This window comes from Eublepharis macularius, chromosome 3, assembly GCF_028583425.1.
Source record: "Eublepharis macularius isolate TG4126 chromosome 3, MPM_Emac_v1.0, whole genome shotgun sequence".
NCBI lineage: Eukaryota > Metazoa > Chordata > Lepidosauria > Squamata > Eublepharidae > Eublepharis > Eublepharis macularius.
In genome coordinates this window covers 174792053-174817801 of record NC_072792.1, presented here as the reverse complement: position 1 = coordinate 174817801, position 25749 = coordinate 174792053, and the positions used below count along the sequence as shown (strand labels likewise).

General features: G+C 45.6%; 1 protein-coding gene across 2 annotated transcripts in view; it reads right to left on the bottom strand.

The window, feature by feature from the left end:
• The window catches only part of DLG2 (discs large MAGUK scaffold protein 2), a 526395-nt gene that overhangs the window by 294665 nt on the left and 205981 nt on the right, over positions 1-25749 (bottom strand). For both annotated transcript variants that reach the window (XM_054975099.1, XM_054975100.1), the window contains 2 exons: positions 17214-17358; positions 15735-15876 (listed from right to left, as the gene is read on the bottom strand). In XM_054975099.1, the coding sequence (XP_054831074.1) occupies positions 15735-15876; positions 17214-17358 (287 nt within the window). The remainder of the gene's footprint in view (positions 1-15734; positions 15877-17213; positions 17359-25749) is intronic.

Genomic DNA, 25749 nt, shown 5'->3' with positions numbered 1-25749 from the left:
TACATAACAAATGCAAAAGAAAAAAAGTCCCCCCTAGCATCTGTGCATGTCATTCCCTTTTTCAATTTTATGTACAGTTGTCTTTTTTTTTTAATTTCACACGTTTAATTGTACATTCTCAAACACACCTTTGGACAGAAGAATCACATTAGTTCATACATCTTACAAAGTGGGCTATGGAGTAATCTTTCATACACATACACATTTTGATTGGCTGCTGAGTAGGTAAAGCCAGATGTTAGCAGAAAATTCACAACCCTGATTAAATGCTTTGGTCCAAATGATTCTACCACCCAACGATCAGAACTGTAAGAGTACATAAGAATTTGCCACCAAAAAACCAAAACCTAGTTATTTTCTTTACTTGTATGGTGATAGCTATTTGCGAGTCGGACCAACACGTACACACAAATGACCAACAATTCACTTGCTAAATAAACTATCAGGGTAATCCTAAAAGAGCGACAATCTTCGAAACCCGTTGAGAATAATGGGCTTAGAAGGTTGTAGCTCTGATTAGGATTACACAGCAAATGGCTTTGAATAGGATAGGAAGGAGAATGCGGAAAGAAATGGAAGAGAAAAGCAGACAAGGTAAGCAAAGATTATCTAAAAAGAGTAGAAAAATAGAAAGAAAAAAGGACCGTGCACATCCTTTTCAACCCACCATTGTCCTTATGCTCACAACAAATTCATTGCATAACAACAAATTCTCAAATCATTTCAATAACTTTGCACTTACTCTAATCACAAAACCCAATGTGACACGCTGAGATTATCCCTTCATTGTATTGAATCATTACGACACAGAAAACTTACTGCATGGATCTATCCTGTTCACCTATCATGACTTCATAAATTTACAAAGCCATCCTCCTTAGCAAAGTTATACCCTTCTAAACCCACTGACTTCCATAGACTTAGAAGGGTGTCACTTTTTAGGATTGGTCTGTGTTCGAGAGCAATTCTAAACTGCTATACTCAGAAGTAAATCCCATGTTATTCAATAGGGCTTACTCCCAGGAAAAGGATCTCAGGATTGCGGCATTAGTTACACAATTTGCAGTGCAATCTTAGGCAGAGTCATTCCAGCCCCAGCCCACAGAAATCAAAAGTTTTAGGTATGAGTAATTTTGCATAGGATGGTACGGCTGGAGGTTTAAAAGCCAAAAAAACCCTAGACGTGTGCCCAATAGCAATCTTCTATTAGGCAGGAAATGACTGACACAGTTCTGGCAGTTCAGTCCTTTTGTTTTTGATTTTTTGCCTTTTATTTTTGTTTACCATTCATTCTTTGCCTTCTTGGCTTTCCTCTAATGTGCTGAATCCAGTTTTTCTCCTCTCCTGCCTGCTTTCTTACTTTGGCTTTTCTTTTTCTTTTTGTCCCTTTCCCAAGAGAGTCATCTCCCTGCTCTATTATTCCCCCCCAAATTATACCTTGGAGACAACAAGGTGACTTCCACCGCTCATTTTTTTCATGTTGAGAACGGGCCATTCAAATTAGAACTTCTAGCACAGCCCGATCAGCTAGCACTTTCAATAGAGCAGTTCTTGCAATCTGCCTTCAGCGATTATAGAAAGATGGAATAAAGAGCTGAACATACTTATTCAGTTGGATCCTCTACATCACAGGAAATGCTATGTTTGCTGAAGGGAACTTCCACACTTCCCGTGTGCCTAATGCACCCTGCTGCAGCTTTCTAGGGGCTTGTTAATGTTCAGTCATGACTAGACATGGGCACGAACAGAAAAAAAAACATGGTATTCGTTGTTCGTTGCCATCCATGAACAACGAACACTGATGAACACGATCCTGTCACACACATGTTTGTTGTTCATGGGGGCAAGCAGGCTCTCCTCCAGCCATCAAGATCCCTACTGCACCACTCCCAGAAACCCTACTTGAGCAGACAGCAGGAAATGTACCAATAATAAATAATAACTTGGCCCCAGAGCCTGGCAGTATCTCTGGAACCCGAAGAGGTAGATCCCTATCCCACCACACCCAAAGAAAATCCAAGCTCCAGTGCACTCACCCTGTCTCTCTGACAGCAGCTGTCTCTCCCTGAAAGCCAGAGCTGGGAGCCCCTCTCCCCCCTGGTCTTTTCCTCTTGTAACAAATTTGGAGCTCCAGTCCACACTTGGAAGGAAGACCTGCCTATCAAGCTAAATTGGGCTTAGATTGGGGTTTCCAGGGCAACAGCAGGAGTTCAGACAGAGTTCAGACAATCCCTGCCTAAGTTGCCATGGGAATTGATTGCAGGTGCCAGACTGTCTGGCTTGACGAACAGCAATGAACAGCAACGAACAAGGCTTGCAACGACTGCCTGTTCATTTAGAATGGGGCCTCACTAACAGCTTATTTGCAAACAGCAGATTGGGCTGTTCGTGGCTTTTTTTGTTCGTATTGCTGTCTGTGCCCATCTCTAGTCATGACAAGGGCAACTGGTAGTAATCTCACAAAAGTGAAAGTGCTATTTGTGCAACTGGAAGCAGTCCTAAGCAAGGTTACACCCTTCTAAGCCCACTGTCTTCAACTCCACTTAGAACTGCACTGGAAGGATTCAACCCAGTGGGTTGGATCCAGGCTAAATTTTCCATCAGCAGAAAGGACACTTCCTACATCTCCCCTCATTCTATAGCTCACTGAGACATTGGGGGGGGGGGCACAGCGGAAAGTGGAAATTGGTGAAAATTGCTTATTTCCTCTAGATCCAATCCAACTCTGCAGGTTCTTATAAATCTCAGCTCCTTTCATGCCAGGCAGTGAGGGAGGAATATTCAGAGAGGAAAAAAACACTATGCTTCATGGGAAAGCGGTAAGTCCTCTCATTGTGGCAGAGAAGTGGGAGAAGAGAATCATAGCCAACTCATTAAAGATTTCTGTGGAGGTGCGCTGCAATTCTCACTACTCAAGGCAGAAATTTGCATCTGTATCTTTCCAGTGTTATTTTTATTTTTTTGCTTCATCAAAACTTCTCCCGTGTTATCAGGACATTGCCACTTGCTCTGTTTCACCAGCAAGCATTTATTCCAAAACCTTAGTTACATATAAAAAGACCTTTCACTGCAATGGAGCTTTTTCAGCAAAAGAAGGCTCTCAACCATATCTTATGCAAACACACAAGAAATGAGCAGCTATCAATCAAGAGAAAACAAAAATCTCCCCCCTCACCACAAGCTTTCCCATTTGCAGTTCTCTCCTCCCGCTTCCATTTCCTTGTGTTCTTCATTTGACTAAAACACAAAACTGCATAACTGAGTAATCAAACCTGCACTTCGCAGCACAACAAATGGCTGTGCTGGTTTTTATGAATCATCAACATCTAGCCAGAGCTGAATATTGACAGTGAATGTGGTTTTATACTTTCCACTGTCTTTAAATCCTTCCTACACTGATGCATCTGCTCAAGGAACTGCCTATAATTTGCCACGGAAGCCGTGCACACAGCAGACAATTCTGGGGTGCACACAGCAATTCACCAGCCAGGCCCAGGAGGCTACATTAAGAGCTACAACCATGGTTCATGAAAGAAACTCTGGCTTAATCTATCAGTCATAAGCACCATATCCAGATTTCTTGCTTTTTCTTAGTTACTCAACTGAAAAGGCATTGACCCTATCTTGCTACATCCAGTGTGGTGCAGTGGTTAGAGTGTCAGACTAGGATCTGGGAGGTTCAGGTTTGAATCCCCGCTCTGCCATGGAAGTTTGCTGGATGACCTTGGGCCGGTCACTCTGTTTCACCTAACCTACTTCACAGGGTTGTTGCTGTGATGATAAAACGGAGAAGGGGAGAACACTCTTGTAAGCCACTTTGGTTCTCCATTGGGAAGAAAAGCGGGATATAAATAGCTAAAGAAATAGGTATGGCCCGGTGGCTGTGAGAGATGGTGCTACTCAACCAATTGCAGTTTATGATTTCAGGTGTCACAGCAAACCATAGTTAGTACAAATGGCAGTTGCCAAACCAGCCAAAGTTCCTAGTTTGTGGAATAAAGTTTGAGTCCAGTAGCATCTGCAAAACCAATGAAATTTTCCAGCTTGCACTCTGGCAAAAATTTGTTGGTCTTTAAGGTGCACACGGACTCAAATTTTGCTCTGCTACTACAGACTAACATGGCTACCCTACTGAAGTGAAGACCCTACTTTGGAATCCCAGATTGGTGCCACCCCAACAAACCCCATCTTGTTGGATAATCAATCTGCATTTTAACATCACAGCGAAGTGGAGTTTGCTCAAAGAATGGTTTATAACTGGCAGTTCGTTGTGATGTCTGAATGTGGCCAGTATAGGATCAGAGAATGAATCTGAGAATATATCTCACACTTCTCTGTGTCCGGGAGCGGAAGAAGAAAGTTAGTGGCCTTCAGGGAAGTCTGGCAGCTTTACTATTGAGGAATCTGGCACACACTTCCAGAGAGCCCCAAAGTGTCTCAAGTCAAAACACAGTTTTCAAACCCCCATGCTAGGCAAAAAATTATATGTGATCATTATGGAGACGTGCATTGGTGCACGCAACAATATCCCCCTTGGGTTCCTAGACTACAGATCCCCTCCTCATCCTCCAAACACAGTTAAAGCCAAGTGAGGGTAAGCATCCGAGTTGCTAAAACAATTTCACATTTATTTTAAATATAGGTAACCAGCTGTCTCTGACAAACTGTGATTCCCAGCTTCCTCGGCGGAATTAATATTCCACCATGGCCAAAAACAAAAAGAAAGAAAAATAGCGCTAAGGCCAGATTGTGTCTTCTAGATTTTTTTTAAAAAGGACATTTACACTAAAACATATTTCTGTGATCTTGATGGGTGGTAAATTAGGCGGCAGCTAATGTCAAGTTTCCCGATTTGGGATTGCACATTTTTCTCATTTGGAACTCTCATTTTATTTCATTAAATTAAAATGATGGCAATATTATAATCATAGTAGGAGGGAAAAGCAATTCCAAGAAGAGACAGATATCGCTCGATGTTATGCCATACCATCTTTTCCAACAAAAAATTATGCCGTCACACAACAAAACTTCACACAAAATGCATCCTTCAGAATCAAACAGTTGAAGAACACACTGTTGCAATAGATTCAAAATTACGGAGCTGCATTATTAGCAATATTTTAATAACGGATTCCCACCCACCCATCCCCAGCAAACCAGTGGTTGTTAATGCAAGAGTGAGAGGGGCATTGCTGGGTTTCTGCAATTTCTGGAGGAGTGGTTAGAATGTTCAGCTAGAACTGGAGAAACCCTGGCTTGAATCTTCGCTTGGCCACAAAGCTCACGGGTGGCTTTTGGCTAGTCAACTGGCTTGGACCCCAAATCTCCACTGATGTAAGGATTTCTGTAAACACAGCACAATTTCCCCACTTCCTCTCATCTGCTGCAACCTAAAATACCTTCCGAAATGCTGTTCTTGGGGACAGGTAGGGGTGCCATTGGAAGCACTGGGGAGGGGGACATGGGGGCATGTGACATCTACGTCACAACCTGGATACAACCTGGAAGTCTCAATAGGTAGCTCAAGTAATTGCCAGAAACTCTATTGTTGTACCACAGAACTTTCAGAGATTCCTAGAGCTACCCAAGTTATACCCGGAAATGATGTACCAGCACAGAGGCAAGCAGATTTTTATTTTTTTTCCTGCTGCTACTCAGAAAGCCTGGTCTAGGGTCGGAGGACCCCAGGAACAGCATGAGAGGGCTATCAGTGGTCTGCTGCAAAAGGGCAAGATTAGTCCTCCCACTTCGCATGTGCAGAAATTATTGGTGAGATCCAATCTGCTATTTCTTAGCTTAGGGCTCCTGATAAATTAATATGGCAAGAAGGGGAGGCCACATTCTGAATTCCTTGGAAGAAATGTGGGATAAAAAACAAGGCATAAACACAATTCTAACAATAAGAGATTTGCTAACTGAAATACAGTCGAAGCGTTCTGCAATGGAGATATTCAGTTTTTCACTGAGAATGATGTGAAAAGCTTAACATTGACAGTAACCACTTCTGGGGGGACTCTGATGCCACCAGGTCGTACCACTCAAGACTGGGATGTCATGGCCACTGTGAGGTGGGTAATATCTGAAGCTGACTATCAAGGCCTGCCACCAACGAAACAAAAATCTGCATGCGCTGTGCAGGGCCGTGCTGTCAGAGGAGTTTACTCTGAAAAAGGGGACAAGGCACCATACATTCCATGCCTGTGCCTGCTATGCTAGCAGAAAGTCTGCCTTGTTGGACTGGAGAAGATGAAAAGAGAAGTTCCAGAAGTACAATGGCAGAAGCATACCTGACACGGGGCCTGTTAATTAGGGGTCTGCAGGGCCAGGTCGCTTCGGGTTTCCTGCTTCGGGTTTACCCGAAGCGGGGGGAAAATCCAGAAATACCTTAATTCCGAAGTGGCAAGCTGCTTCGGAATTAAGGTATTCTACTCAACTCGGTATGCTCCATAAATATTTGGAGCATACTGAAGTGAGGGGGGGGGAAACTCCCCTACCCCCACCCCCAGGGCAACCCCTCCACCCCCATCCCTTTGGGCAACCACGCCACCCCCCCGGGGGAAACCCCACCCCCCCCCTACCCACTTACCTGGCAGGGTGGTCTTTGACAGCTGGGCAGTGGGCCGCGGTGGTGGCAGCACAAGGCTGCAATGGCCTTGAGCCAGCCGGTTCAGCTCCTCTGCTGTCGTGCTGCTGCACTGCCGCCTGAGCCTGCGGGGCGGTGGGGAAGGCTGGAGCTGCCGCCACTGCCGCCGCCACCACCTCTGGTTCTTCCTGCCCCTCAATCGGCCGTGGCGTGGTGGCAGCCATCTGAGGGGCAGGAAGGGCTTTCTCCGCCTCCTCCAGCCCTTCCTGCCCCTGAAATGGCTGCTGGCACGCTGTGGCCAATTGAGGGGCATGACGGGCCGGAGGAGGCGGCGGTGGCTCCGGCCTTCCCCACCGCCCTGCAGGCTCAGGCGGTGGTGCGGCGGTGTGGTGGTAAAGGAGCCAGAGCCACTGCTGCCACCGACAAGGTAGGTGGGGGTGGGCTGGGGGTCTGGGGATGATGGGGGGGCTGGGGGGTGAGATAATGTTTAAAGGGCACCGCTGCTGCTTGCAAGCAGCAGCGAGGCCCTTTAAACTCAGCCCCAAAGCTTTCCGAAGTTTTCCGAATACTTCGGAAAGCTTTGATTAGGGATTTCCGAATTGGGGCCAGCATGCTAGCCCCGATTCAGATATCCCTAATCTTTACAGATCGGGTCCGATTTGGGTAATTTACCCGAATCGGAAACCCGAAGCGCACACCCCTACTGTTAATTCCCTACACCTAAACGGAAGTTCAGTGGCTGAAAATACATCCCCCTCCAAGGCCAACCCTGCAGAGTAACAGTAAGGTCCACTTAGTAAAAGATCAAGAATTGTTGGCATCATTGACCCACTGAAGACCTTTTCCATCTGCATGCCTTATTTGCTGCTTTGGTAATTAAAAAAAAAATACCAAAATTTCTGAAGTTCTGAAGTTCATTAAAAAAATATGACGTGTACTCTTCCAGCCTCAGCTGTTACCTAAAAATTACACTACACTACACAAGCAAAATCCATTAACAATGAACCGTTAATATTTGTAATGAAATAGAATGGAGAAGCAAGATAGATTTTTTGGGGGGTTAACGTTCAAACCATTGAAAAAGCACAATCTAAAATACCGTAGCAGTAAATCTGTGAGAGAAATTCAGTTCGTGCTGCACGTGTTTTGTGAGGCTAAACTCAAAAACAAAAAAAAATGCATACAGCTCTATTAAATCACAGAATATTGCTTTTCTCTATAGAGGAAATGCAGAAAAACTTGGTCTGCAGCACATCTATGGTTAGCGAACATATGGGACATACGGTATATACTCATGTGATTGTCATGGTTACCAAGCAAAGGGGCTTTGAGAACTTGTGATAATGACCACATTTCTCTGTTGCTGCTTTTGTTTTTGTTTAAATTATATTAAACTCTATGAGAATAGCTGCAGCTATGAGGAATGAAATTGATCATAGAGATGGATTTTGAAAAGGCTTGGGCTGTCCACAGATTATGTCTCTCATGAATGATAGTGAGTTAAAAGCTGGAACGCAACAGCAAAGTTGCATTCCAACAGAAAGTTGGAAAGTTGCAACAAGAGAGTTGGAAAGTTACATGTGGGTTATGTGGATTCAAGGCCCAACTCTGTCCCCATGTGGCTATGTGCAACTCACAGGCCCTCATTGGCCTTCACAGTGAACCTCATCCTACTATATAAAAGGCTAAGCATATTCAAGACAACTCACTTCCTACCCTGGTGTGCCACCAGAGGGCAGTACTGTAGAGAGAAGCCCAGATGAGGCAGCTAGACCTCCAGAGAGCATGCCATGGCGGGAAGATCAGGCCAGGATCAGACAGGGAGCAGACAGCAATGCCCACCCTCCACCTTCACCCACCTGATATCAGGATTGGAGCAGGGAGAAGACAGCAATGCCCACCCTCCACCTTCACCCACCTGATATCAGGATTGGAGCAGGTAGCAATGCCTGCCCCCTCGCCTTGACCTAGCTGGGATCAGGAGCGGAGCAGGTTTCAGTGCCCGCCCCCAGCCTTCAACCAGCTGGGATCAGGAGTGGAGCAGGTGGCAATGCCCGCCCTCCACTTTCACCCAGCAGGGATCTGGAGTGGAGCAGGTGGCAATGCCCACCCCCCTTCACTCGGTCAGGATCAGGTGCAGAGGAGGTTGACATGCCTGCCCCCCTGCCTTCATCCATCCAGGATCAGTGAGGGAGGACAGAATGCCTGCCTGCCCGGTCTCCTCTTTCTAGAACTCGTATTTTCCCCCATAATGGGCTTTGTTGCTAGTACGAGAAGATAGTAGTGCCCCTTCTCAAACACCATAGAATTGGTGATCATTTGAATACCCATCCAGCTAGGGTTGCCAGGTCCCCTTATCTTCTGGGTGGGAGGTTGAAGACCTGGAACTCACCTTTGCGATGTCCCAGGCTATGTGATGACATCATTTCCAGGAAGTGATGTCATCATACAAGCCACATGACACCTCTGGGAGCTCTCCCACGTTCCACACGAGCCTCAATTGGGCCTGTTTCAGGTTGAATCAGGCCACTGTGGAGCACAGAAGCGCTGTCAGGGCAACACAACGGGCCCTGGAGAGCTCCTGCACTCCATAGTGGCCCAATTCGGCCTGAAACGGACCTGAATCAGGCTGCTATGGAGTGCAGGAGCACTGCCAGGGCAGCGTGACAGGCCTTAGAGCACTCCTCAACAGGATGAACTGGGCCCATTTTGGGCCAAAATTGACCTACTGTGGTGCGCAGCAGCTCGCTGCATTCCCTAGGAGTACACCCCGGAAGTTGCGTTCCCCTGCCTTTCTCCCCGCTGGCCAGGTAAGTGGGGGTGGGGGGGTGGGAGCAGGGGATCCTCCATCTGGGGCACTGGCAACCCTACATTGCAGCTGGAGTGCTAATTTGCAAAAACAGTACCTCTGTGTGAGTGCCTGAGGCAGATCCCGATACACTTAACATATTAACTGGGTGGTATGACCCAGGCCACTTCCTGTTGGAGTCGAGGCCACGATTGGGATATTTAAGGGAAAGCCTGTGGCTCAGTGAGCGAGCAGGAGGCCCCAAGTTCCCAAGGCCCCAACACCTCCAGTTAAAAGGGTCAAGTAAACAGATTAACTGAAAGGCCCTGAGACCCTGAAGAGCCACTGCCAAGGGGAGAATACACTAATGATAGACTGATGGTCTGTCTCAGAATAAGGAAGCTTCCTGTAGTCATGTGTTCAAGAGGAACAGACACACCATACAGGATATGTCTACTTTCAGGCCCAAGTGAACATATAAAGTTGCCTTTAGATTAAGTCAGCGTGGTATTGTCTACCTTAGCACTGGCTCCCAGGCAGAGAACGTTATTTCAAAACATCGGCTCTCTGAGATCCTTTAACTACAGAAAGCAGGAACCGAACCTGGGACTTGCAATGCATGTAGTCAACCCCTGGGCCACAGCTCTTCCCAATTAAGCTGTTATATTACTAGATATTGTGAACAACTCACGGGAGACAGCCATTACCATTCTGCCCTGCTCGTGCACTGAAAACTCAGAAATAGAAATAGAAGGGATAGAAATGAGCTCTTTCTCTTCCTCCTTGTCCAATGCAGTGATTTAAAGCATCGCTTCTGTTCCCTTCCAGCTTTGGGGGGAGGGAGAGAAATTTGCTCTCTCTCCTCTCCTTTTTGCATTGTAGAAATTAAAAGCATTGCTTTCATCCACATCCAACTTGGAAGGGAAACAAACTCTCTCCCTTTCGTAACTTCAAATTCACAGCGTAGCTATCTTCCTGTGTCCAAGTGTGTGTATCAGAACAGCAGGCTTCTGGCCAGCAAGTGGCTGCAAACTTGTTTGGCAGCTGTTTGAGTTGCTCGATGCAATCCCAACTTAACCCTGATTGGCTCACACAGTCTAATTGTGTTGAACACGGTAAGTAACAGGTAGCCACAATGGAGCAAGCTACTCCTGGTTCTTTGTTCCAATTATCTGTTAATCAGGGGCAGAACATGATAACTGAGGCCAGAAAGTAGCACCAGTATGTTATAGTCATAACAATAGCGGATTAAGATCTGGGAGACCCAGGTTCGAATCTCCACTTTGCTGTGGAAGCTTGCTGGATGACCTTGGGCAAATTGGTCTTTCTTATCATAATCTACCTTGCAAGGTTATTGTTGTGAGGGTACAATGTGGGGGAGGGAGAATATATTGTAAGCCACTTTAGGTACTCGTTGGGGGGATGAGTATAAAAGTCAAAATAAATAAGTAAACATGTACCTGTGCCTGAAAACTCGGAGGCTAATTACTCATGAAGACTAAATTTTAGCAAGTTGATTGTGAATTTCTTCTGGTTTCTTTTTTGGAGAGTTATAGATTAACAATAATACCACCAGGTGATAACTCTTGTATTGTCTATCAAGCAATAACAGGGCAGGCATGGGTCATTCTTAGGCAGGAAATATTATACCTTGTTGCATAATGCATGGACAGCCCAGAACAATGGGATGCACAACTGCAGACCATTTTTAAAAAATTTCACCCCCAAAGCCTTCTAAATCACTCTGTTCTTTCTAAATGTATGAAGAGCTAATGCCAAAGCTTTACATTATTTAGCTCCCCCCCCCCCATCTACGGGTTGCAAAACTGTTACACAAGCAGGCAAACTTTAAGGAGCAATTTTGTGTCGCATCAAGAAAGCTGCAAAAAAGTCTAAGATGATTTTTTTTTCTTTGAAAAGAAGGAAAGGGGGGACCCAGCAGCAGACAAAGGAGCCAAAGACTGTCTGAATTGCTCCTTAGCTAACTTCTGGTGCACTCTGCTTTTTTTGTTGTTGTTTTGTTTCAAGCAAATCTAGCATCACAAAAATATTCACACTGAATAGTCACACTATATTCAAGCAGGTTAACAAGCCAGTGCCCTTAAAAGTTGGCTTGCAGCACTTTAAATTACTTTAAAAGAAGGCATACGATCTTCTCCCTTTCCAGCAGGTAGAAGTCAACAAAAGAACAAAAGGCTGTTTTTTTTTTTAATTTGTCTGATGGATTGATTGTATCTGTTGTTCTCATGAGAATCCCCCTAACGGCTGGCAGTTATCCCTGTTCCAGTGGGATACACCTACCAGGGGAAGTCATATCTGTAAAAAGAGAAAGAAGTCACTTGGGCCAGCGTTCTCAAGGAGACAGAACATGCGGTTCGGTACAATGCTTTCTAATTGGGGCCCCGCTATTCGTTGTGCATTTCTGGCACACAGTCAAGACTAAGAGGCAAACACAAGAACTGCAGATGCTTCCATTCTTCTGTAATGTGTGTGTGTGTGTGTGTGTGGGGGGGTGATTTTTAGGGGAAAGAGGAGGATGCTTAACCCTTTCCTTGTTTCAGCTCTTTCCCCTGAGCGTCAAGCGGAGAACGTCTGAGACAAAAATCGCCCCTCTTGGTTGGCCTGTCTATAAAATGCAAACCGTCAACTTGTACAACTCCAGCTTGCCTTGGGGCCATCTGAGGAAGCAAGACTGGTTAACAGTGCACACAAAACCCTTTTCATTTGAAAGGCTACTCACAGAGCACGCCAGTCAGTTGCAAATGTGAAACCGGATGGGGTGGCTTTAGGGGTCTGAGCCCCAGCTCTCCTTCTTGGACAGCTGCACCCCCTGCAAATTAAGGCTGGTGGAATCTGCCTTTTGCATTTTATAAACAGACCAAGGTACACCGTGGTGTCTCACATATCTGAGCCCTCGGTGTGAACAGCAGTGGAAGAAAATCATGGAATCTTGCCACCCAATTTTTTTAAACTTTTGGTTGCATTTGTGGGACTCCTTAAGTGTAGTGCTGATTTTAGTTTTAATATATAATACGTATTTTTTTTTAAAAAAACCCTGATTTTAACATTGTAAACTGCTTTGGGACTCATTTGAGTGACAGGCAGCATAAAAATCTAATACATAAATAAACAAATAAATAAACAAATAGGTAGAGTTCTAAGCACTCACCACTAGATACGTCTCCTGTGCAAATCCAGTCCCTCCCCCCACAAATAAAAAACATACTATGTAGTACATGAACGGTTCTCAGACTTCTATTGGCTGCTGAGTGTCTAGTTATTCCCTGTGCATTTCATACACATTTTTGTTTGATGCCTTGAACACAGGTATCTCTTATAGGCCTACTCATGAGGGATTCATCTGTGGCTCCAGCTCCCTGCCGAGTGAATGTTTGGAGCCAGATCTAGGTTTGCCTTTGGCTTGCCTCCTCCATTGAGTACTATGGAAGCCTTCCTTCCGTCCAACAGTGCCATCCTAAGCAGAGTTACTCCAGTCGAAGCCCGCTGAATTCAGTGGGCTTAGACTGGTTTAACTCTGTTTAGGATTGCACTGTAAGGAGCCGTCTTGCAAACTTCAGTGGCTCTTCCTTTAAACTAAGGTAGGAGATACACTGCTGGGTCTGTGAAAGATGGTCCTTGAGGGCATGAAACCCTGGACATAAGTTGGCTAGAGGATGACTAAAAGCAGATGGACTTGCTGTCCTTTTTTCCTCCTCTGACTATGATTTTCATTCTTACGGTCAATGGCTTAATGGACACACAGCATCGCGATGCACGTCTGGGCTGATTCATATCTAAGGAAATTATCTTACAAGAAAAATGGCTGGCGCAAAGTCCGCTCAGAAGCAGGGCTTCAATAAAAGAGGCATTAGCTTCAAACACCAGATCTACACTACAAGCTTATATTGATTACATATGGCTTAGCTTGCTCAGTGTACTGAGAATTTGCAGTTAGAGATCCTTATTAATAACTCCCAGGATTCCATGGGGAGAGGAATTGACTGGAAAACTAATAAGTGCAGATACATAAAGTTACTTTTTTTTAATAACAACAAGATGTGGCTTTTGGAATCAAGTTTGCTAAGAGAATTCAAATGCTAAGGTGCCATCTCCCTAAATCTTCTCCTCTGACCAATACCTCTTTTGTCGAGTTCTTTAGGACAACGACTGATTCTGCACACGTTGGATAATGCACTTCCAATCCTCTTTAGAGATCATTTGAAACGGAATTTTTTGAGTGTGAAACAAAAAATCCACTTCCAAACAATAGCTAAAGTGCATTGAAAGTGCATTGTACAATGTGTGCAGAATCAGCCAATGACTGCTAGGTCTAGCGCTATTCTACAGCTGCTCCTATTCTATGGAATAGCTTTGCTGAAGCTGCAATTGCTGAGATTCTCGACATGGCCACCTATTTGTTTTGTTTGAGAACGAGGTATTCATTAATTCTTATGCCTTTTCATTGCATCTGGTTTCAATCACCACTGCAACACAACTTGCACCCAGTTTTGGAGAAAGGTGGGTTGAAACGTGAGGAATAAATAAGGTTGCTACAATAGCAGCTTGCCAATCGATTCAGATTTGAAAGGTCACATGACATTTGCCATAAGCAAAAACAAGGGGCCTCAGACCTTGGCAAATGGGGTTGACCGGCAATATTCAAAACTGCAGGTTTCAGCATTTGGCGAACGAGTGTAGGACAATAGCCCAGATACAATAAAAGGTCCGAATCTTCCTTTTTGTGCTATGGTGAGAGATCTCTAAATAAAGGTTACTCAGCACCCACCCATAGGGCAGTTTTTCAGGTTTTCTTTGGGGACAATTCAGCTGTCAACTCGTTGACAATTCAGCTATTAGCAATGTAAAGATGTCCTGAATGAGAGGTCCCGAAAGCAAAAAAGGACTTTTGAAGGAGGGCTTTTTGCATATTCAACACATCCCTGAAGAAGTCATATTATTCGTGAAATCTGAAAATTAGCATCTGGACGAAAGATAGATTCATCATTTGAGGTCCGGAATGAGGTGTGTTGGGGAAAACGCCATCACAATCACCACTGACAATCACAAGCATAAGGTTGGTTCGGGGCATACAACCCTAAATGGCTGTAGGAGGTCAATAAAGGAACATGGCTCCTTCTGTATATAGCTGAACCGGAGCATTCCTGGAGCCATTTCTGCTACAGAAGGTATCAGAGACTTAGCAAGCCCACTGAAAAGGGAAGTGCTTCCCTCCTACATACTTCCTCAGGAAAAGGAAGTGCCAAGGCTTGGTAGGAAAAGGCTCTCCCACTAGTACATCCTTAAGGGGCTGAATGGGCCCATGAAGACAGGATGAGCAGAAGCCCAAATGACCGGGTGCTCATTCAGAGGCACAACAGGGTGGCACTAGCAGGTAACACACCTTAGCTGGCCTGTTGCATAGGAAGGAAAGAACGGGGAAAGACTTTTGTTCTGTAGCTTTGCCATCTTGCCAAACTCTGGCTCTCGAAACAAATTCGAAGTTGCAGAGGGCGAGCCGATTCACCCAACTCCGTCCTTTCTGGATCTGATCTCTCTCTGCTCTTGTGGAATCTCTCAGACAATGCTCCATCAAATGGAGCAGAATCCACGGAGCAAAGAGAGAATATACTGCCTGGCCCTTCTTTGCTGAAAAATACATCTTTGTCCTCTGCTCCCTGATATCCATGAAGATCACAGTTACCATGGAAGAAAATGTTCAAAGTGCTGGACTATCATAACCTACCATAACCTACCAGTGTGGACTACCATAACCCTGCAATTTAGGGATTACTGGGAAAGCTTACCAAGCAGGTTATTACAGTCCTATGGTGGGGACTCCTGGGAAAAATAACTTCTTGAGGTCTCTGGATATGCATTTCTGCAATTCAGGAGCCATTGTTACTCAAATCTTCGCTGGACTCTCTAATTTGATATATAGATATTCTCTAAAGTGACATATCTCAATATCACCTTAGAGAGTCCATATGCAATAGCTTCCTAATCTGATTAATATTGTCTTGAGCCACAATACGGCAGGGAGAAACAGCTCTGGGCAGCAGCAAGTGCTATTGATGCTATGCCTGTTGTCTGTCTCATTATACGGTAGTCCATTATTCCAACCATTAATTAAATAATAGAGAGAATGATATACATTTCCCCCCCTTTCCAAGGTTACAACAACAGGATAACCTTCCTCATTATTTTGAGAGTCAGCTAGATGGAGTATGGCCTGCTATCTTTTTCCGACATAATGAGATTGCTCCCTTGTTTATGCCTGGCTGAGGATCTGATAATGGGATTAAAATCACGTTCCCCGAAGCAAGAAATCAATCAAAGGCACTCAAGTAAAGATGGATATCTGACCTGGTATAGTCATCCTCCACTAGCATGTGCTTTGGGATAGGCGAATATCTTCCGGGAGAGATAGGAGCCAAAGATGCCTTGTATTCTAAAGTGCCATTGTTGCCTGAAGACAATATATGATTTTCCATTGGTGGGGAATAAGCTGGAGAGGAAAACACAAATAAACATTTACCATTAGTGATGTGCCACGTATTAGAAGTACAATACAGATGTTAAAAGAAACTGCAAATCAGCTAAGGCAAGGCAGGAGCATTAGACAAGTGGCCAGGGCTGGCGCGCCCATTGAGGCCAGGTAGGCGGTGGTCTCAGGGCGCGAGGGCACCAGAGGGGCGCCGGAGGGCATGTCGGGGGTGGAGGCACATGCTACAGAGCTGGCATGGCTGGGCCACAATTTCCCAGAATTGCAATTTCCCAGAACACGGGCATGATGGAGATCTGATGCAAATGGGGTATGGGTGATGGTGGTGGAGGAAAGCCTCCATTCGGAAACTGGACTTGGTCACAAGCATTAAACACTACTTTCAGTTGATAAATTTGCAAAAAAAAATATGAACAGAAGAAGAGTAGGAGGAACATTATAAAGAGAGGCCACAAGGCCCAATTTCCCAGGACATGGGCATGGTAGAGCACAGGTGGAAAGGAGATCAAGGGTCACATTGAGTTTGGCTCCCAGTCAATACAGTAAACTATCCACTTTGAGCAAGTGTGGACCATTCCCACGACAGCTGTTGGGTGCTGTAATGGTGTCACTGGGTAGATGCAGTGGTAATGGCGGCACAGGGGTTTGTTACAGTCCCTGAGTTTTTTACTCCATTGGTTGATGGCTCATGCAATCTCACACCACAATAAATCTTTAAGCTCCCACAAGACTGTTATTTTCAGCTGCAACAGACCATCTTCTGCAAGTGTACGAGATCTCCAGCATTGGCACCAACCCTTTCCTACTTTGCTCCCCACCTTTGTCCAGTGACACTCGCTCAGCTAGGAAGGGTGCGGTTAAAATGCATGAGACAGAGAACGCTTCCAGTCCCAGATTCAACACTTAGGTTAAAAGATGTCAGAAGGAAGGATCAGGAAAGACCCTGGGGACAACGGCAAATCACAGTAGGCAATATGAAGCTAGTTCCACCAATTGACCCAGCACAAGACACCTTATTCAGAGCCAAGCTACAAGTGATGAATGACACTTGCCTGGCAAGTGAACAGACTCACATGTATTCCTCCCTGTTCACTTGCCCTCCACTTGCGCTCCACTTGATCACGAGTGATCCACTTGCGCTCCACTTGATCACGAGTGATCAAGTGGAGCGCAAGTGGAGGGCAAGTGTACAGGGAGGAATACATGTGAGTCTGTTCACTTGCCAGGCAAGTGTAATTTGTCACTTGTAGCTTGGCTGTCAGAGAATCTGAATAGGAGACATAATAGTGCTTAGAAAGCTGTTGAAAACACACTGAAACAAAAGGTCATCAAGCACTTACGATGGGTAATATCTGGCGGGCCATAAGGATCAGTCATGTAAATGGTGGTGGGCTTTCCAACTTTTAAATACACTACATCGGAGGTGTTCTTCAATATTGCTACAGCTTCTTCGTGCGTTACTTCTTCTAAACTGTAATTATTTACCTGCCAGGAGGAAAACAGACAAGTGCATTAGGACAACCAGGTACAGAAATCATTTACATTGAACAGAAGATAAATTACAATAGTTGTGCTGATCATGTAAGAACAAGCCCTGCTGGATCAGACCATAGCATCCTGTTTCTCAGTTTGGTGTAGTGTTTAAGAGCGGCAGGACTCTAATCGGGAGAACCGGGTTTGATTCTTCACTCCTCCACTTGAAGCCAGCTGGGTGACCTTGGGTCAGTCACAGCTCTCTCAGAGCTCTCTCAGCCTCATCCACCTCACAGGGGGATTGTTGTGAGGATAATAACACACTTTGTAAACCGCTCTAAGTGACCATTAACTTGTCCTGAAGGACGGTATATAAATCAAATGTTATGATTATTAATGTTATTATAGTGCCCATCCATATGGACTGGGAGGTCCCTAAGCAGGGGCACAGCAGCCTCAGCTCTCCCTGTTGTGCCCCAGTAGTGGAGTTCTGCTTCTGAACATGAAGGTCCCATTTAGCTGCTATGTCTCATAACCATTGATGGACTTATTTTTATGTATTTTTATTTACATATTTATAGTCCGCCTTTCTCACTGAGACTCCAGGTGGATTACACAGTGTGTAATCCAACACAAGTAGACAACACAAGCTACAGCTGGGGCATTCAATAAACAAGACATTCAGTAAACTACACCGTAAAACAGGGGTCTCCAACACAGTGCCTGTGGGCACAGTTGTGCCTGCTGACATCTTTCCTGGTGCCTGCCAAGTGTTTTTAGAAATTGGGTGGGGCTTTTGCAAAGCATGGCTTCTGAATGGGGTACTGATTCACTGTGCAGATTTTTAAAAACACTGCTTTGGCAGAAGCTACTTTCCCAGCACAAGGATCTGCACTGTGTGACTGAAGGTAAGCTGCAGCAACCATTTTGTGGCTGCATCCTTTTAAAATGTTGCGGTGTCCTGACCTCGATAGCCCAGGTGAGATTGATCCTGTCACATCTCAGAAACTAACGACAACAACAAAAGGGAAGCTCCCGGAAACAACACGTGAAATACAAACCGGAGAGCAATGCAAATCGTTATATATCAAATTATTTATATAATTAAAGTGCAAAAGTGTGCAACACATTTTACAGAATTTTCACTCGAATAAAGTGGTCCATCGCAAAGAGCAATCACAAATTCATATATATACACAATCAAGGGTGGAGAGTGCGCAATCAGGGGAAAGGCAGTCCATGTGTCTAGAAATGGAATTAATAAGACAAAACTAGCCGATGGGCATCAGCTGTTGTTCTCAATTCCCGTTTCGGATCTTCTTCTTCCAGGGCTAGTATCCATGGGTCTGCAATGCCATCTCTCCTCACTCCCCACAACAATTTCAAGCGCAATCTGTCGATTAACTTGCGCTTGAAATTGTTGTGGGGAGTGAGGAGAGATGGCATTGCAGACCCATGGATACTAGCCCTGGAAGAAGAAGATCCGAAACGGGAATTGAGAACAACAGCTGATGCCCGTCGGCTAGTTTTGTCTTATTAATTCCATTTCTAGACACATGGACTGCCTTTCCCCTGATTGCGCACTCTCCACCCTTGATTGTGTATATATATGAATTTGTGATTGCTCTTTGCGATGGACCACTTTATTCGAGTGAAAATTCTGTAAACTGTGTTGCACACTTTTGCACTTTTGCACCTTAATTATATAAATAATTTGATATATAACGATTTGCATTGCTCTCCGGTTTGTATTTCACATCTCAGAAACTAAGCAGGGTTGGCCTTGGTTAGTAATTGGATGGGATGCAGCAGCCATTCTGCGGCAGCCATTTTGTTGCTGCGCCCACCACACTGTGTCAGAATTCCAAAGGTGCCTCCAGGCTCAAAAAGGTTGAAGACCCCTGTTATAGAAATGTAAAAAGAATCAGAAATCTGATACAGAGCTGAAACAAAGCATATGCCAATTGACACGACATATTAAACTATGTGGAGAAACTACCCAATAGTAGCATAATTACAGCAACAGACAATACCCAGTAGTATAGCCTACAGTCCTTATCACTTTACCAACACATCTCTCTGGACCATTTTTTTACAGCATGGTCCTACTACCTTTGTAAAAATCTCCCCTGAATAATTCAATTTTGCATCGTTTGTGGACAGTCAGGAGAGTAGGAGCCTTCCTGACTGCTTCAGGGAGACAATTCCACCCTCCATGACATTGCTTAATCCCATTTAAAAGCCTCTAAACTACAAGCCAGTACTACATGTTGAGGAGCCCTGACCTAGATAGACTAGGAAAGACTGATCCCGTCAGATCTCAGAAGCTAAGCAGGGTTGGCCTTGGTCAGTAATTTGATGGGAGACCTCCAACAAACCCCAGGGTTGTGGAGGCAGGCAATGGCAAACCAGTTCTGTTAGTCTCTTGCCATGAAAATCCCACCAGGGGTCACCATCCGTTATGACTTGAGGACACTCTCCACCACCACCACATGTTGTGGCACTGAATCCCACAATTATTCTTTGAGTGAAGTTGCACTGATTCCGCCATCAACCTGCCCCTTCACTGCGCTGAACACTCCTGAACTCTATCATTGAAAAAAAGTCTGCTTCTTCCACTCAATACATCACTTTCTTCAGGCACTGCTCCCAAATCTTCAGGCATTTCCCAACTCCCCAGGGCTGCCCCTGCAGTACAACTCGATCTTCTCACTTGTGCAGTGCGTATACTACATCTAACTGGTCTGTGCAGCCCTCAAAGAAACCTCCAGTACTGGGCTGCTTTCAGGACTGCAGACTTGTAACTCATTGCAATGCTGGGCTCTGCATGGCTTGGTGGGATCAGAATGTCAGGAAGGCCAGGTGGGTACAATGATCCTAGTAAGGTTGAGTTAACGATGGAGTTCAGAGTTCTTCCTTGTTACATGGACAAGAGAAAAACATGGGTACCCACAAGAAGGGCTGGTTCTAGGTTTTGGGGAGTCCTGGACAGACAGTGCTCAGACACCGCCCCCCCCCATGCCCACGAATAACCTCCTCTTCTTGCCCTCCCACCCATGTGCCCTGACCTGCCTGTGCATCCTGCCTTTGCCCGCTTGCAAGCTCTCCCACCACCTGCAGAGACAGCCTGCACGCCCTTTCCCTGATGGTGGTGGATGCAGCTAGGGGTGTCACTGCCAATGATGCCAGAAATGCGGATGTTTCGTGCACCACCCGCACAACCTTCTCCGGCAGCACTAGGCAGCATATGCAGCTGGGGGCAGAGGTGACAAAGCAGGCCGTGGAAGGCCGTGAGTGCAGGCATCGGAGGCAATGCGGGAGACAGCAGCAGCGGGCCCCACCAGAAGTCATATGCCCCACCCCTTGCCATGTTTCAACACTGGCCCCGCCCTCAGGCTCCTGAGCTGACATATCTATGCTCCTAGATTTTCAATACACATAGAAGTTCCATGGAAAGATATCCAGGGGTTCTGCAGAAGACAAATGACGTGAAAAGTGTTCCCTCAAGTTTTACAGTCACCGGCCCAGACCATGCTCTGAATTAGGCTTGCCGCATGCCCACTTTCCAGTGGGAGAACCGCCCACTGGCACTCCGCTTCCCTTGCTGGCATTCAGTGGAGGGGTGGTGGGAGTCAGAGAGGCAAAACGGCATCCGTCGATGCCACAATGTCACTTTGGCTTACGCAGCCGTATGTGATGTTGGGGGGTTGACGGGTGCAGATTCAGTAGGCCCCATTCCAGTTTCCGTGGGAACCCACAGCCATACCCCCTCAAAGCCTCCCAATCTGCCCTTGGGTGGCAACTCCAGTCCGAACCACCATGAGCCCCTAGGCAATGATTCCCTCTGGGCTCGCTCCTCACGCCAATCAATCACATGTCACAAGAAGACGTATCATTTATCCCCTTCTCGAACCCACAGGTTGACCAGGGCCTATGGCATTTACAGTGCAATCCTAAGCAGAGTTACTCCGGTCTAAGCCCAGTGATTTCAATGGACTTAGACTGGAGTAACTCTTCTTAGGATTTCGCTGTTAGTCCCCTAGTCTTCCTGCCTTGGTGGATTTTTATTGCTTTATTATTAGTATTACTTTGATTTATAAACTGCCCATCCTCAGGGGCTCTGGGCGGTGAACATCAGTTAAAATCAATAAAAATAAAAAAACAAAAATTCTAAAACCAACATACAATAAACAATAATAAAATAAATTAACCAAATACATTAAGGTGCAATGGTGGGGAGAACCCCCCACCATAAAGGTGGGAGGATGACATGGCACCGCCCCCTTCAACCACCGAATGCCTGGCGGAACAGCTCTGTCTTACAGGCCCAGCGGAACGATAATATGTCTCCCATGACAGAGCGTTCCACCAGGCTGGGGCCAGGACTGAAAAGGCCCTGGCCCTGGTTGAAGCGAGCCGGGCTTCCTTAGGGCCAGGAAACTGTCTCTGGCGTTAAAGAGGTTTGGGCAAAATTCTTCGACAGAAACCGTCAGGGAACCCTATCGCTGCTGTTTGCAGTTCCACAGAGGAGAGAGCCAATACAAAAGCAATAGATGGATTCTCTTCTTCCTGTTTGTTCACATTCTCCATACAATCTTTACTGCCTGGTAGGAAAGTCGGAAGAAACTGTGGCAAGGAAGCTAAGAGTTCTAGCGGGAGCATACACATTTTTATTTAAATTTCTTGTTCAAGTGGAAAATTGTCCTTTTACCGCAGTAGCACATGGTTCATTGGGATCTGACTGAATTGTATTTAAGAGGAAGATGAATGCAGATTTTTGCGGCAGCAAAGTTATGTCTTTTTGTAGGGGGGGGGGGGGGGAAACCCTCTTGAGTATAATTTCCCCCCTTCCAATGTATTCAAGTGCAACTCGAGTATTCTCCAGCGAACATCTGTGAACTGGCGGGCTGTAATTGGTCTATTGCCGTGTATTCATGTGGCCTTTTAAAAGCTCGGAATGATTGGGAAAGCTCTAAAAAGGAAGCGGCTCCTTTTGCTGAAAGCCTAAAAATTGTTTTAAGAAAGCAGATCTATTGTTTCATCTCATTGTCTATGTATTATCCCCTCCAAGCACAGAACTGAATGGGTTGCATCTGGTGCTGACTGGGCATTGGAAGGGAGACAAACAACGGACCCGGCTGCATTTTTTTTTGCTTTGTCTTTTACAGAAAAAAAGGGACACGGTTAGCCTTGGCAGGATGTGGCTCAATGGGGCTGTGAGTTTGCTCAGGATTAAAACACAAAACACAACAGAGGTACTGTTTCTGAAAGACAAGGAAGGATGTCAGGAAGATCCTGCTAGCAACAGCTGAATATGCAGTTAAGCGGCTGGGTTTTGAATTAGCACTTTGCTGGTTCAAATCCTACTACTGCTGTGAGCTCAGCAGGTGGCCTTGGGAAAGTGGTTGGGCTGTGAATCAGCACTCTGCTGGTTCGAATCCCACTACTGCCATGAGCTCAACAGGTGGCCTTGGGAAAGTGGTTGGGTTGTGAATCATCAGTCTGCTGGTTCGAATCCCACTAATGCCATGAGCTCAGCAGGTGTCCTTGGGAAAGTAGTTGGGCTGGAAATCAGCAGTCTGCTGGTTCGAATCCCACTACTGCCATGAGCTCAGCAGGTGGCCTTGGGAAAGTGGTTGGGCTGTGAATCAGCAGTCTGCTGGTTCGAATCTCACTAATGCCATGAGCTCAGCAGGTGGTCTTGGGTAAACCACTCCTCTCAGTCCAGCTCCCCAGCTGTATTGTGGGGATAGTAATAACACTGAGTTTGTTCACTATGCTACAGCAGCTACAGTTACAGTTCTTACTAAGTCTGGCAAGAAAACATGCTAGGGAAGATTAGGAGATCTGTATGAAAAGGTCAGACCTATTCCCTCTTTAAAAAGGCATCCACGTGACATTACCTTTGAATGGTAATGCTAAGATTCATGGAGCAGGGAAATGGCAGGTATAAGGGGAACTGGCCGTGAAAAGGATGGGTGCATATGAAACATTTTACGAACATCTTGTCGAGTACTTGGATATGCTCAAATATTTTTGAGTGCTCCTCAGGGATGCCTGAAAAATGTGAGTGGTTTTAGATTTCACATCAGAATATTTGCCCGTCATTATTTCCGAAAGGTTAAGGAAGCTAGCTATCCCCGTTTTGGTGTCTGTTCCACATGATGCACTGACAGCCTGCCACAGTTTTCAATCAGCTTCTGCACTGCATCAAAGATGGGAGCATCGTAGAAAATCAGGCATCTTTGCTTTTAGCAAAAGAAACACATAACCTGCTCGTGCAACAAGCAGGGCTTTTTTTCAGCTGGAACGCGGTGGAACGGCGTTCCGGCACCTCTTACAAATAGTCACATGGCCGGTGGCCCCGCCCCCTGATCTCCAGAAGGAGGGGAGTTTAGATTGCCCTCCATGCTGCTCCAGTGGCACGGAGGGCAATTTAAACTCCCCTCTGTCTGGAGATCAGGGGGTGGGGCCACCAGCCATGTGACCATTTTCTCCAAGGGCAACTTTAAAAAACTCCCCCCTTGTTCCAGCTGACCCAAAGTGACATTGTGCAGTCTTGAGTTCCACCACTGAGTTCTATCACCTCTTTTCCCCGAAAAAAAGCCCAGATGAGAAGCAAAATAGATTCCCCACATACATGATAACCATAGGAACAGGTTCAGAAAGTCCTGTCGGAGAGCAAACTTTCAGAAGTTTGCACACACAGAAAACCTCCCCCCAGAGAACCAAACCAAGAACTAATACAAATTCTTCATGCCCGTAAGACAGATCAGGGAAGCCGAAGCCATTCTTATGGGTGACAGGGACAATATTCTATTGACGCAAGTTGGCAACTCCTGTATCATAATGTAATGAATTCTATCACTCACTTTTCACAGCAGAAAACGAAAGAAACACCATCCAACTGACAGATATTTCCCAGGGTAGTCAGGTTACAAAGAAAAAGAAGTGGGAACTAGCAAGATTAATCCACACCAAATAATTTAGAAGTTACAGCAGCTAAAGACTGTCAAAGGAGAGATGGGAAAGGGGGGCGTAGAAATCTGTAACTGATTCAATTAAGCGAGCTGAGATGCAGGGCAGTCTTCCAGATCTGAGGGGTAACTGCTTCAGTGAGTAAACACAGCCCTCCACAGCTTGTATTCCTGTTCCATTATTGCGGGTGTGTATGGGGGCGGACAGTAGAAGAGATTGGATTGGGGGTATGGTGCTGGGAGAAGGGTTAATGTTTTCCTCCCCACACCACTTTGCTAGTAAAAATATTCCCCCGCACCAACTTGCTACTTTCTGGAAAAGTCAATAATGCTAGGAAAAGTGGAAGGCAGTAGGAAAAGAGGAAGACCCAAATCAAGATGGCTGACTCAATAAAAGAAGCCATGTCCTCCAGTTTGCAAGATCTGAGCAAGTCTGTTAATGATAGGATGTTTTGGAGGTCTTTCATTCGTAGGGTCACCATAGGTCAGAGGTGACTTGATGGCACATAACACACACAACACTTTCAGGTGCCATAAATCCCTTCCTTCTCAGTACTAAAATATAGAGTCATCAGTCCATGTCTATCAAAGATTAGCACATCAGTGACAAAGGTTCTCTCTGAAACTTCTTGACCACTGTTTTTCTATATGTAGGATTTCTTTTTTGATGGCAAACAGGCTGTGGGGCCGTGATAGAGCATCTAAGATCCCCAATATCTCCAGTTAACAGAATCAGGTGATATAACCTGAGATCCTGGAGAATCCCTGCCATACTAAGTAGACAAGAGTTCTATACACAAATAGTCCTACTTCCAACCCCCCCCCCCCGAAATCTAGTATTCTCCCTGCCATGCTAATTTCCTAGGAAGGGTTTGGGGGTGGTGGTATGGGGCTCTTCCATTCAATCATGTCAGCTCCAACCTGCTTTGTTAAATGGTACAGTCCTGATTAGACATGGGCACGAACCGAAAAAAATGAACATAGTGTTCGTTGCCATCCACGAACAATGAACGATGAACATTGATGAACATGACCTGTTCACGAACATGTTCGTTGTTCGTGGGGGTCAGCAGGCTCTCCTCCAGCCATCAAGATCCCTACCACACCACTCCTAGAAACCCTACCAGAGCAGGCAGCAGGAAATGTACCAATAATAAATAATAGCTTGGCCCCAGAGCCTGGCAGCAACCCTGGAATCTGAAGGGGTAGATCCCTACCGCACCACTTCCAGAAACCTTACCTGAGCAGGCAACAGGAAAGGTACCAATAATAAATAATAGCTGGGCCCAGAGCCTGGCAGCATCCCTGGAACTTGAAAAGGTAGAGAGAGATCTCTCAGTGTCACAGTGTGGAGATGTTGGCTTCCCTGTGCAATCTGATGAAGTAGTTGGAAGTGTTATCCAGTATTTTAGTGTCCTGGAATAGG